Source organism: Ananas comosus, linkage group 10 (assembly GCF_001540865.1).
Source record: "Ananas comosus cultivar F153 linkage group 10, ASM154086v1, whole genome shotgun sequence".
NCBI lineage: Eukaryota > Viridiplantae > Streptophyta > Magnoliopsida > Poales > Bromeliaceae > Ananas > Ananas comosus.
The window spans coordinates 11,913,875-11,928,192 of NC_033630.1; the positions used below are offsets into that span (position 1 = coordinate 11,913,875).

Below are 14,318 nucleotides of genomic sequence, written 5' to 3' on the forward strand. Positions count from 1 at the left end.
AAATATTGTAATATATATATATATATATATATATATATATATATATATATAATTGAGCTCCTATGCTTTTAAAAGTACCAAGACATTGGTGCTTGTAAGTTTTAAGCCTTTAGATTAAAAAATATGTGGTTAGGATGATGTGGGCCCCATAGGGTTGAGTCGGTGGTTGGTTGAATAGTATAATTTAACGGGTGTAAATGATCAACAGTGCTGATCTAACGGTTAAAAACCTACAAGTACAAAGTGATCGGTGCTTTTACAAGCACCATAGCCGGATTTATATATATATATATATATATATATATATATATATATATATATATATATTCTGTTAAACAAATATTATAGTAAGTTTACCTATTATCTAAATTTACTCTTTGGCTGCAGTATTTAGAATTGTGTTCAATTTGAACGTGGTTTCAACTGTTGTAATTTTACCATTTTGTACAATTCCAACTAAAATAGTTGAATTTAGATGTAGTAAACTAAACACGGAATTTGAATGTATACAATTATACTGCAGATATAATCATTGATGTGGCGCGTGAAGTATATGAATACACCAACAACCGTATTCAATGCTTTCGCCTTTAGGTGGGCAAGTTTGACACGTAAAGCACTCACAGTTTTTAAAGGAGACCTTTTCCACAAATGATGATGATGATACACCATAAAATTTGTACAAAAACTTTGAATTATGATTATTTTGAGTTGTCTAATCAATTTTTTGAAAATTTAATTTTACTGATTAGTTTTTTTATTTTGTTTAATTTGAATCAATTAATGACACTCTAACTTTAAATTTTAAATATGTTATTTAACTTTACAAATTTAATTAGCATATATTACATAATTTTTTGTAAATTGTGAACTCAAAATATCTTTCACCGACTCCAATCAAGCAAATTAAAAAACTGAATATTAAAAATCAAAATTTTTAAAACTCAAGTAACGGATTCAAAATGATACGTAATTTGTGACTTGAGTTGACTCTGGAAATGCTCTAAACAATCTCTTTCTAAAATTTTTTGGTTAAACAATCTGATCGACTAAGGCTTCGTTTGGGATTACGAAAAGATCGCATTTCGTGCGGTGAAAAACGACGATGGAAAAATATTTTCCGATTATGATATATTTTCTGCAATCCCATCGAAGAACGCAGAAACATATCCCGATATGCTTTTCCTCTACTCCATTCTATCTAATAGCATTAGATAGACCTCAATACCAAACTAAGTCTAAATATTAACTGTACTGCCATATTACTTACATATTAGTTACAACATTTAAGGATTTAATCAATTAAATCAGATTATAAAACTAAATTATAATATTTCAAATGATCGAATCAGAAATGGTAACAAATTAAGGTTTGGAGACAAATGTCGCACAACTCACAAATATTGAGGATCAAAAGTGTAACTTAGCCCAAGTTGTAACAGTAGTTAAAAGTCAACCAAGCATAACAACTGAATATTTATGCATGAACATATCACGCACTACAAATCATCAATGGAACTTTCCAAAAAGTTGAAAAAAAAAAAAAAAAACTATAATAAAATTCAACAAGGACCTATTACATGGGGCTAACTAAAAAAGGCTCAGCTTCAAAGTAGGGGATAAATTGCATGCTTCATGTATCAAATGAAGTTAACAAAAAAAAAAAAAAAGGGGAGGAAAAAAGGATACAAACACTGAGATCAAATTTAGAAGAGGGAGAAGCTAACCGGCTCGCGGAAAGCGTAGAGTCTTTTTGAATCAAAAAAACAAATTTTTCCTCTTTTCGCCTTAATAACATATATATACAAACACATATGTGGCGCGAAAACCACCGCAAGAGAGAGAGAGAGAGACGGTACAATAACCTTTTTCATATATGTACCACGAGATATGCCGCAGCCGTTGTCCCGAAAGGAGTTTCGCAATGGAGAAGCGCTTCCGAATAAGGTGGTTTGGGCGTGCGCGAAGCTTCTCTTTGAGTAGAAGCTCGTTGAAACCCTCGGTACCGGCGCTGGCTGCGTGGTGGATTAGATACAGACCACACTGCTGCATAGGGAGAAAGCATGAACATATGTAGAGTTGGAAATGGAAAAGATATGTGTAGGTGAAAATCGGATAAAATGTATGGGTAGTTCCCACGAAATCCAAATTTGCGACTTGATGCGCATAGATTGCAACTCCATCCCTGAACAACGAAGAACAAAATCTAACTTTTCTTGCAAAAAATTACCATTTTGTGCGTCCTCTCGGTAACCAACCTCCTCACTTGAAACAGGGTTTAAAACGCTACAGAAAGAAGTCGACAGATGTCAGGGTTTCTCTTTTAATGGTTGGAGATGGAATTGCAACATCTGCGAAAGCAAAAACCACCCAATTTTGTGATGGTGCATGCGACTGTAAACTATGTAATTTACCTGTTTTTCGAGGGGCTAAATGATTACTGGGATCGGGAGAGGAAGCGATGAAATCGCTGTACTTTTACAGTGTATACTTTCGAAAGGTGCGCCTGATTGTGAGAAGTTACTACAGTGCCGTTACTCGGAGATCTCCTTTTCTTTCGCACTCGGAACAAAACGTCTTCTGTGTCAAGCACGTAGGACACCTGCATAAGCAATTCAAATAGTTTTAAGAATCTAAAAGAATAATATCAGGTCATTTCGCCAAAAAATCACTTTTTGTTAAATTTGAAAAATCATGGCACTTCTTGTTTTGCTGCATTAGCCATAAATTATGGAATCATAATAAACAGTTTTAGTTATACGTATGGTTTCAGTTTTTAGACACTGCGTCAATTATTCAAAATTGTGTAGTGTGGCCTACGGAGGAGCAGCAGTTGGTCTTAATAGTTAAAAAAAAGTGGATTAACGTTTCAAAACCGAAAATCAAAAGGTCCCAATATTTTACGAAAATAAACATAAAAGAGTATTTTTCAGCAAAAAAGGACCTCGTTATTACCATTGAAAGTAGACAAAAATTATAGTGCAGATAAAAAATACCTTAGACGAATTGCAAGATATCTTGCATTCAAGGCCATTGATAACTCGAATCCCATCCATGGCCTTGCAAGTAGTAGAATAGTCATCATCACTCCCCTGTTTCCGCTTATTCCTGCAAATCTAATTACAATGAAAAAGAATTCCAAGATTGTATGAATTCGCGAGTAAGGGAAACCAGCAACTACCTTCCAAGGAAGACGTCTAGTCTCTTCCTCTCTGAGGCACTCGACAGAAAATCATTATATAGGTAAGCCGAAAAGTTAGGATCGATAGAAATAGCAGTCACTTCCGGCTTCTCGTGCCCATATTCCATGAGTTGGATAGATAACATTGTCGGATTTGGACACTGAAAAAAGGTATATATGAAAATTTACAACCACCATTAGTGCAACTGCATACTGTCACGGAGGATTAAAGATTCAGGTAAGCTATGTGAACCAATTTATCTGTTTCAATAAGCCTGGCCCCTTTTCTTTCAATTCCGCAACTGTTCTTAGCACATGCTTATCTTGTGATGCCTAAAAGTTCAGGTTTACCCTTTTTTAAATTCTTAGATGATTTTAGGGATATTTAAGTAATCCAGCTTTCATGCGAATGGTAAGCAAAATGAGTTTAGTCACATCCGGGAGGTCCATTAAAACAAGCGAATTGTCCATGTTCTCTTTATTTAATTGTTTAGGCAGTGATCTGTAATAATACTAATGTTTGCATATTTTTTGAGTAAGGAAAAAAAAGGTACAAAGGCATGAAAAACCTACACATTCAAATCGGTAAATGCTCTCATCGTGGAGAAGGACGCGAGCATTCTCATGATAAACTAGATCAATAAATCGCCCAGGTCGCCTCGACTTTTCATATAAATAGAGCTGGAGGAGCTTATTGTCCATCTCATCTGATACTATCGCTTGAAGCTGAAAAGGAAAAGCATCCAATTACTGAGTCCAATAGTGTACTCTTTATTCAGTTTAAAGAAGTTGATGATATATTGAAAACCAACCTGCTTAACGACTTTGTATATCAGCTTGTCTAATGTGAAAAGCACATAGGACTGAGTCCCAATGATGGCACGGCAATCATCCTCAAACTTTGTATTGTCAGAGGAGCCATCAATCAAGCTGTACAACGCACTCATGAATCTGCACTTTCACATAGGATCTATTAACTATACAAGTAAATTTGTCAAACATTCTAAAATAGTGCAATTTCAAGAATACATTACTTTGCATAAAGGTCGGAAGGGTTTGCATCCTTGGAATTTTTCCATTTGTTTTCAGAAGCTGATGTGTTTGTCTTCGCTGAAAGTATCCTCTCATACAAAGTCTGCAATGAAAAATTCATCCCTCAGTAATAACATATATAAATTTGGGCCAGAGAAACATCAGGGGGAAAAAAAATAGAGGAAAAAATTCTGACCTGATGTAGCCTGAACAAAACATAAAACGAATCATTCCCGTAAAATATCCTTGAACCTTTGTCCTCTTTATCACGTAATGCCTCGGGCACATGCTTTGCCAGTGGCTTCACCATATGCAAGAACCTTTCTGAAAATGGAAAGGATGTGATTTCACCCTCGGCATCATGCGCATCAGCTGTCCCTTCGGCTTCACCCTCGCTCTCAACCTTGTGATCATGATCTCCGTCTTCTTCCTCCTCTTCACGCGAACACTCCTCACCATCGGATGCATTCTCGCTGCCTGAAGCATCCTCCCCACCGGCCTCAGATGCATTTTCACTGTCATCAATTGATCTTTGCGCAAAATCATCTCCCTCATCATCGGCATCCATGGCATCATTCTCTCCTGCTACCTCGCCACAATTGTCTTTTGTTTTAGTGCCCGCGTCCACTGCGGTTCCGTCTTCAAATGCTACAAAATTGTCCTCTTCAAAATCGCCGTTAGGAGATAGCTCACCCTCTTCCCTTTCGACCTTAGCATTGTTGTTATTAGATGTCGAACCTTCGTTAGGACGGAGAACTTTGCTGCTTTCATTTTCCTATTAGAAAAGAGAATAGCAGGATGAGTTCAAGAAAAGCAGTATTCGAATCTACAGTTAAATAAGGACTACAAAAAGGCTGAAGAATAAATAAGCATACAAAGAATCGGAAACCAAACAATGTACAGCATACGAGAAAAAGATGTCAGCTAAATCATTTATTACCTCAACAGGTGGTAAATTTTCACTGCCCAATCGAGATTTGGTAGCCGTTTCCCCTCCAGTGTGACACGTTTTAGGAGGCACATTAGCACCTAAAGCAGAGAAAAAATAGTTAACATTACGAAGTTGCAAACAGTGTAATAAAAAAAGATTAATCTAATAAAAGTAATAGAAAATCATTATTTAAAACTGAAAAAGGAATAGTTCATCCATACCAGATGTACTTTCCAGGTTAGTCCGTTTATGACTCTGCTCGGCTCTCCCCGCAGGAGAGACATTATTATCCATTACTCGTTCAATAGTAGCGGTTTGCATGGTTATTCCAGACATTTCATCACATGTAGGGGTAATACCATGCACTCTTGAATGGGGTCCACTATTACCCGCATTATCACCTCTACTACCCACTCGATCAACATTGTGGAAACCATTCTCAACAGCTGCTGCATCACCGCTTACCACCCTACTTTCATCACCGTTGCTTTTCTTGTCGGCAACACCACCATTTGATACACCAGTTTTTGAAGAGTGGCTTTTCGGTTTCGTCTTATCTTCTGTATCCTCCACACCGTGGTGTCGAGGTGGAACACCCAATATTGGCTCCAAAAATGTTGTCCATACCTTCATGACTTTTTCTAATTGGTCTGAGGAAGTGCATACTTCTCCACATGAGTATTTAATAATCTGATACAAATCTTCGTGAATTTCAGAATCCGGATACTCGAATTCCATGTTGGGAAGTAACGGCCGCCGATTTCCAGCTGCAATGGCGAGAAGCACATCATCCTCCTTTCGCTTCTTCTCATTAATTTCTTTGATCTCAGCCAATAAAGCTGTACAAAGTGATATAACCATCATTATACAGAGAGGGAAGGAAGACAAAAAAATTAATAGACTCAATTAACTGGCATTTTCAAAACCCCAGCTTCCTTTCCTCCCAAGAAAAAGGAAAATCTTATAGAAACCCTCAAGTTTTGAATGATTTAATTTGAGTTAATTCCATCAGTTAAAAGTGGGAATTCCATTAAATTTGACAGCCCTGTAGCCCATCATCTATCACCCGTTAAAGGAACCGGCAATTCCATAAGCTGAAAAGCATGTAGAGTCCTCAAATTTGACAGCTTCATCATTTAATGTAACAGAATCTCCAATTCAAAAAACCAACAAGAATGACTTAAAATAAGTAATAGTTTAGGAATGGAGTCCAATGTAAATATTTACCTATAAAAAAAAAGAAGAATTCTTTGTAATACAATGGAAAGATATCCCTAAGATTATCAACAGCAGTAAAAATATCACAAATAGTGTACCTTTTGTGCTCAGGTTCTTTGCATCCTGTTGCTTGAAATAGAAACTGCGGTGGTCAAGCGATTTATGATAATTCTTGGCATATATTTCAGCCCAAACTTTATTAAAATCTGAACGACATTTCGACCATTCCTCCTGCTTTTGCTTCAGCCGAGTTAATATGACGGGCAATGCAACAGCAGAATTTTTTCGCAGAATATCCATAACGTCCAGGCCATGGTCACCATATAATCGTTCAATGCACCTTATATTCAAGGCTATCAGGAAAGAAGAAAGAAGTAAATGGTAAGAAATCAGCATTGGTCAAGATAAGAAAGAAAGATCAAAGTGATTTACCAAACCATTTTGTCCAATATTAACTAGGGGTTTTGGAAAAACAGTACATCTTTTTTTTTTAAATCACAACATTTCAAACCAGTTTTTTCTTTCAGCCCCTTGGGTCAAAATCTCTTTACATCAACTAGAGCACCCCTCGCTGTTGAGATACATTTATGAAGTAAAGATGTCAGACAAGGGCATTTTTTATCAACAGGAAGATATTTTAACTTCCAAGTTGCAAAAAGGGAAAAAAGTAAATCAGAAATGCAGAACAAATAGAAGGGTTTATATATGCAAAATGGCCAAGTAACTTATTACAGTGGGGCACTTACAATTGAAGTGGTCTTCGACACGTATTGGGCTCTCAGGCTTGGCTGAATTGTCATGCATCTTTTCTATCAATTCCTCCACACGCTTTGTAGTCACATTCACAGACTCCAATAACATATCTAGCTCAAACCTGACAACATCATAACAATAAATCACAATTAACAGACTAACTTCATTGTTATGCTATGGCAAAATAGTTGTTGTTGCATCAAGTTTTACTTAACTAAATTGAGAATTAATAATTGACAGTACCTATCGTCTTCACATCTAAATAAGCTTTCTTCATATTGGTTCTTACGCATATGCTTGAATGAAAAATCCTCACTTCCAGAAGTCACTGACACCCAAATATCATTCAGTACAGAGGCTCCAAGATCGGTCCGATGGCTCGCAGGAGGCATAGAATACTAGCAATCCAATAGAACGAGAATAAGCATGAAAACCAATAGAATAAAATTTTAAAGGGTCAGATGTATTCACGCAACCTAACCTATAGCACATTTTGAAATGGTTGCCTGAACTATGAAAATTATACCTTTACTACCTATCCTTTTAGTTATTCTGATTTCAGAAGTTTCGGATTATAAAATCTGTTAAATTTACAGGTTTCTGTGAAAACAAGGTATCCAATTTTCTGTTAGGTTACAGAATATTCCATTCTATGGGCATAGTACTTAAAACAACACAACTGTACGATTAGGTGAAAAAATCACAACTTTTGAAGTTTAGGCACATTACTATAGTTCAGGTAAGAACTGTGCATTTTTACCACTTTGTAACTAACTACATACGGCACAAGTTTAGACAAACTTACATTTTTGGGTAAGAGGCGGTAACTAGGGGTACAACGCTGACAGTTTGAGAAGTCAAGCTCTGAAATTGGCTTGAATAAATTATATTTCTCTTTGCCGGCGAACAAAGGAGTTCTGTGAGAGGCCCCATCTTTAGAATGTTGCGGAGCACCTTTATCGACCTTTTCTCTTTCTTTCTCTCTCTCTTTCTCACGATCTTTCTCCCTCTCATCCCTTTCACGTTCCTTGTCTCTTTCTCTATCCTCCGGCTTAAGTGGTTTAGCAATATTTTCTACAATGAACAGAAGCAAGGTTAGTTTGTAAATTATCCACATTCTATCAATTAAGAGGCCCTAAATCGATCAATAAATGAGAAGAGAAAAGAACGTAAAATATTAGCAATTTTACAAAATTGACAAAAAAAAGAAAAGAGATATTACATACTCTTATTGAATACTCCAGCAAGAAATCCATCTGCAAAAGGACAAGTCGCATTAGAAATGACCCAAAACTTGAACTTCTCTTGATATTGAAGAAGTAGAAAAACACAATTTCATGCCATCCTCGTAAAGGGTAGATTGTACAAACATACCTATGTTTTCACAATGAGCTAAAAATTCGTTGAAACCCTCCATAAGATCTGGATACTTCTCAAGAATATCACTTATCTAAGAACAACAACAAATACCAATCATTAAAAATGCATCAAAAATATGAGAACCTTTAACAATCGGCAGCAAGCTGATTTTCGTTCAAAGTTAATTAGCTTGACATGATGACATCTGATTACAAACAGGACTGAACTTTTTATAATAGCACATATAACTTCTGAAAATTCGATTAGGATTCATCATCTACCAATTTCTGTGTTCTACTGCATATAGATTAGGCTGTGGAGAACACAATATGGTGTTGCGGGATAAAGATTACAGTTCTGATGCAACAGAAGCAGACGCAGATATAAAGTATTGCAGACATGTAGACCAGACTGAAAGCACAAAATGGTAAAACTTAAATTATATTGCTAATCAAAATGCAGCATATCCACATATCTACCTTACATATGTATATACTTAAACACTCACCAAGTTTTTCAATTCATTTCGGGTAATTATTTCTTGACTGTATATGTGAAGGCATTTCAAAAATTCCTGGTATGTATCAGGGTGTAACTTCTCCTTCACTTTCTCACAAAAGTTAAACTCTTGGGTGTATACACCTGTCATTTAAGATAAATATTAAAATAGTCAGCAAATCTATTTCAGACAATATTAGCAATCAGCTAGAATATTAAGTTACATTATGGTTCAAGCAGTATAAGTCATAAGGCGTAGGACTCACTCTTCAAGGCATTCTTATCATCAAATGATGAAGCGGAGATGCTATACATTCCAAAGTTCTCAGCACCTTCCCCAGCTTGTTGGTGCGTCTGCTCAGTAAGAGAGTCCTCAATCCTTCTAGAAGAAGGTTTATTACGTCTACGTTGCCCACCATCTAAATCTCTGCCGTCATGCTCTAAGTCCTTTTCATCACGGTCTCGATCTCTTCTCTCCCTTTCCTCCTTCCTATCCTTTTCCTTCTCAACACGCCTTCTCTGGCGATCATGCTCCGGATCGGGCCGATCGACACTAGGATCACGATCTGCATGTTGATTATAAGTTCTGTCCCTCTGAAAACACAATCCATGGACAACTGTCAGATTACAGATTATAGGTCCACCTTCACATAATCATATTGCTATTATTGTCACTCAGATTAGATCACTAATTTATTGTCCTTCAATTGACCTTCACTTACGTTTTACAAAAGTCAAGCTTAAGCATACTCTGTTGTAACACAGCAACCATCGCATTTCATGTGTTGGTTAGCATTGTGTTTTTAACTCCAATTTTTTCGCCTAAATTTCCAAACTTTTCCTATCCCCACTATCTTTAAATTTTTATCCATTCTATTCTTAATCTCGTTCCTTTTTTTATCCGAGATCACCAAAACTTAATTGGTCACTACCAAAACAATCATGATTAGTCATACTTCATTTTCTAGACTGAATGAATTTATAACTAAACTAAACTTGAATACCCATCAGCAACAGTTTTACATTATTACCTTATCCCCTTGAGCATGCCTAATCAAAGGCATCACAGAGTTCCTATCATCACGACGAATTAATCCTCTACCAGAGGATACATGTTGCGGAGCCATTGTTGCTGAGGCATCAGGTAAAAAGTGTGTAAATTCCTCAAGCAAATCATGATGATGCTGAAACAGTGTTGCAACCTGCAAAAGCAGAAAAATTCTATCTTATTTTTTATCCCAAGAAAACAGTAACTTCTACTTAAAATCCATGCAAACCATACAAACAACTAGGAGGAAGAATTTCAAAATACCTCTTGGTAAACTTCATGGATGGACTTGTTATCCTTCCGGTACATATAAAGGACATCTAAGAACGACTTGTAAACATGATCATCGTTCTGGAAACGATTCTGTTAGGCAGAAAAAGGAAAACGGTTAGACAACGCTGAATGCTTAGTAAACCCTAAATCTAAACGCAAGATGTCACTGCCAAAAATCAGTTTTTTATCACATCTTATACCTTTATCTTGTTCACGAAATTGATGGCCTCCTCGAATTCCACCGGCTTCTTCTCCTCCGGGAACTTGATCTCGTAGCCTTTCGGCAAGAAGTTGTTGAACCCGAGGATAAGTTCCCGGTGCCCATTGAACAGCTCTTTGACTCTCATGATGACCCCATTAGTGTCAATCCTAAAAACCCATCAAACACAACATGAGAAACCCTCAAATACAACATTAAATCACAGCGAGAGGGAGAGATAACAAGAGCACAACCTTTGGCTCTTGAAATCCTTCATGATCTCGAGGAACTCGTCGTACTTCTCCCTCTTGTCTTGGAACATATCCTTGACGGATTTGAGATAAGCGAGGGCATCGTTGGTGGTGAGCTTCTGCGCTCCGCCGGAACCCGGCGCCGCCGCCATGAGGGGTTGTTGCCCCGACCTTCATCAAAAAACCCACCACAAATCCATGAGAACACGGCAGATCCGAGAACCAAAACAGTATATTTTCAACACCAAATCCACCAAAAAATAGAACGATAAAAAAATTTTCAAAAAATAAAAATTCAAAAAGGGAGTGGTTTCTTCTGCGATAATAATCCAAACAAAAAGAAATTAGCTTCANAAAAAAAAAAAAAAAAAAAAAAAAAAAAAAAAAAAAAAAAAAAAAAAAAAAAAAAAAAAAAAAAAAAAAAAAAAAAAAAAAAAAAAAAAAAAAAAAAAAAAAAAAAAAAAAAAAAAAAAAAAAAAAAAAAAAAAAAAAAAAAAAAAAAAAAAAAAAAAAAAAAAAAAAAAAAAAAAAAAAAAAAAAAAAAAAAAAAAAAAAAAAAAAAAAAAAAAAAAAAAAAAAAAAAAAAAAAAAAAAAAAAAAAAAAAAAAAAAAAAAAAAAAAAAAAAAAAAAAAAAAAAAAAAAAAAAAAAAAAAAAAAAAAAAAAAAAAAAAAAAAAAAAAAAAAAAAAAAAAAAAAAAAAAAAAAAAAAAAAAAAAAAAAAAAAAAAAAAAAAAAAAAAAAAAAAAAAAAAAAAAAAAAAAAAAAAAAAAAAAAAAAAAAAAAAAAAAAAAAAAACTAAAAAAGAAAAGTAAACCATCCCATAATCGAATCAATCAAATTTTGGGAAGGAAAGATATTAATTTCTCAAAATATAAACTAGAATAAAATTAATCTACTACTAGGGGAAAAAAAAATTAAAAAAAAAAAGTATATGATCCGTTAACCAAATCAATGATGGGTGAGAGGGAAAAGAATATATAAATATATGTGGATCGGAGATTTACTTAACGCTACATCTTCAGATAAAAAGGATATGTGATTTGTGGTAATACTAACAATGATAACAACAAATTCGAATAAGTGATGAGAAATTCGCGTTTAGACACCGTCGCACGCAACGACAAAAGGGCTCAAGAGAGAGAGAGAGAGAGAGAGAGAGAGAGAGAGAGAGAGAGAGAGAGCATACGGATCCGGACGAGATAGGTTAGGGCGCTTCAGCTGAGAGCCCATGAACGCCTCCTCGCGCTCCCTCTTCATCATCGGCCCATCAAACGCGATCGAACGAGACGAAGAAGAAGAAGAGGCAGCAGCAGCAGCCCCAAACCCTCACCACACAAAGCCCACCCCCCGAATCCAAAAGCCAAAAGCTCGAAGCCCTCGACTCAAACCCCGCTTCTTCTTCTTCCTCCTCCTCCTCCTCCTCACCCCTCCTTCCTCCTCCTCGTCCTACCACACCAAACTCTAACCCTCACCTCCGCCGTCGCCGCCTCCTCCGCCGCCGCTCACCTCCCCGGCGCCGAGCGAGCTCCTCCTCTCCGCTCCCCCGATTCGGCTCCTGCTGCTCCGGAGCCGCAGATCCCCGCTTCAAAATTCGTGCCGATCGCGCCCAAAGATCCCCAAGAGAGAGAGAGAGAGGGTTAGAGAGAGAGAGAGAGAGAGGGAGAACGAAGAAGAAGAAGAAGAGAAATATGAGGCGAAGGGAGAGAGAAGAGGAAGCTTATATACACCGGGGGAAGTTACCAAAACCACCCGGCTCAAGGGAGACGCGATCCGACCCGTTTGTTCCGTGGGACCCACTCCCCCATCGGACGGCTTATAATTCCTTCTCACGTTGACGGTCTATGCGTAGGGGACGGGGTACGATGGACGGCGCGGATCGCGTCGTTTCTAGGGTGAGCGATGCGGCTCCCGTGTCCTAATGGGGATCAGGGGGTGCGGTGAGGTTACCGCGGCGTTTTGCTTGTTTAGTGGGTAACGACCCTAATCGGACCCGATTGGGGACGTATCCTTCAAGTTTTTTATTTTTCTTTTTTTTCTTTTTTTTTTTTTTGGCAATTTAATTAAATTTTGCTTTATTCTTTTACTTTTCTTTTTAGTCAAATTCTGAGTTTAATTAAGACACCTTCAAATTCTAAATTTTCAATTAAATAATCTTAACCAAAAGATTTGAAAATTCTTACTATATTTATTTAATAATAATTTTATTAAATTTAATAATGTTTATCAGTTTTTAGCATATCTAAATTTGATAAAATTGTTAACTTAATTAAATTTAAAAATTTGAATAAAAAATTAGCTGTTGAGAAGGTCTCAATCAAAAAAATAATAGTTGGAAAATATATATATATATATATATATATATACACCACCATATAAGTTTAGGGTTGAGGATTTTTAAGGGTGAAAATTATTCTAAATATTGATGAAAAAATTTAAAAGAACTATAAATGTTTTTTTTTACATTAACCATCGATCTTAAATTTTATAAATTTCTATAATTATTGTTACAATATGGAAATTAAAATTTCAAATCTTACTTATGTATATATATTTTTTCCTTAGAATTTGGATAAAAGAGCATCAATTTGCAGTACAATTTATCCTTAAAGATTTAATTTAATCAGTCAATTAAAATAGAGATTTTATTGTATCTATTTACCAAATCTGATGTTCCTTAGCCTTTTTTCAACTAAATAGTATACCAATTTAGTTACTAATTAATCATACATTATTAATTATTAATATTAATATAGCTATTAATTCATCAAAAATTATCATTTGCTTGGAATTTTGTCCCCTCCGGCCCTTGGTGGCCGGTGCGCCGAGGTTTTCTCAGTATTTTCTATCGCGACCCGTTTTGCTCCGGTATCGTGCTGACACCACCTTTTTCACCCTTGCCATCGTCGTTGCGCTGTTGTCGGTTACCTTCAGTACTAAGCAGGGTCTTTATTTGTCCGATCAATTGATTAGTATTCAGGACCGATTATTATTTTTATTCTCGTTCTGTGCTAGTCAGCTATACATGCGCCAGAGTTTCATAAGAATTAATAGAACCGTGAATTCGTATCTGCGTATCTATCCAATCTTTGAGAATATTTTTACGTACTATTTATGTCTCATCAGTTGTTTATTTGTTCTCCTGTATCTTTTTTCTGTAATCCTTTATTTACCAATCAGTGAAAGAGCTTGCGGGTTTCATCTCAAAAAAAAAAAAAAAATAGTGCACAAAAAAGAAAGGGAAATATAAGGTCTCATTTCTAAAAGTTCTATAATTGAGGGGGTATTCATACATTTGCACAGGGGTTATTTCACACACGCATGAGTCATGACTCATACATTTTGACCAGCTAAAAAAGGGTAAAAAAAAAAAAAGAGAAAAAAAAAAGAGAGAAGGAAATCCTATCCTAATTTGCAAAATCTGAAAACAATTGGGCTGTGGCCCAAAATAATTTTAGTAAAATACAAAAACAAAATGGGCCTAATCCCACAACACTATATGAAAAAAGAGAAAATTCCGTACTGAAAAAAGCTGGCCCATTGGCCACTGCCCAAAAGGCAAATGTTGTGATTTTCA

General features: G+C 35.8%; 1 protein-coding gene across 3 annotated transcripts; it reads right to left on the reverse strand.

The window, feature by feature from the left end:
- Positions 1,404 to 12,424, reverse strand: LOC109716277 (paired amphipathic helix protein Sin3-like 4). Of its 3 annotated transcripts, XR_002217874.1 has the most exons (24): positions 11,931 to 12,424; positions 10,747 to 10,914; positions 10,494 to 10,662; positions 10,285 to 10,383; positions 10,004 to 10,174; positions 9,239 to 9,566; positions 8,983 to 9,116; positions 8,490 to 8,565; positions 8,342 to 8,371; positions 7,921 to 8,189; positions 7,359 to 7,513; positions 7,109 to 7,236; positions 6,461 to 6,715; positions 5,366 to 5,983; positions 5,154 to 5,242; positions 4,410 to 4,988; positions 4,216 to 4,316; positions 3,994 to 4,132; positions 3,755 to 3,907; positions 3,182 to 3,342; positions 2,997 to 3,108; positions 2,415 to 2,602; positions 2,231 to 2,286; positions 1,404 to 2,046 (listed from the first exon to the last, which is right to left on the reverse strand). XR_002217874.1 is itself a non-coding variant. In XM_020241615.1 (23 exons), the coding sequence occupies exons 1-22, from the start codon at positions 12,002 to 12,004 to the stop codon at positions 2,438 to 2,440; spliced, it is 4,173 nt and encodes a 1,390-aa protein (XP_020097204.1). In that variant the 5' UTR covers positions 12,005 to 12,424; the 3' UTR covers positions 1,404 to 2,043; positions 2,415 to 2,437. The 3 variants fall into 3 exon arrangements, 2 of the variants coding, with proteins under 2 accessions (XP_020097204.1, XP_020097203.1); XM_020241615.1 differs by lacking the exon at positions 2,231 to 2,286 and having other exon boundaries at positions 1,404 to 2,043; XM_020241614.1 differs by lacking the exon at positions 2,231 to 2,286.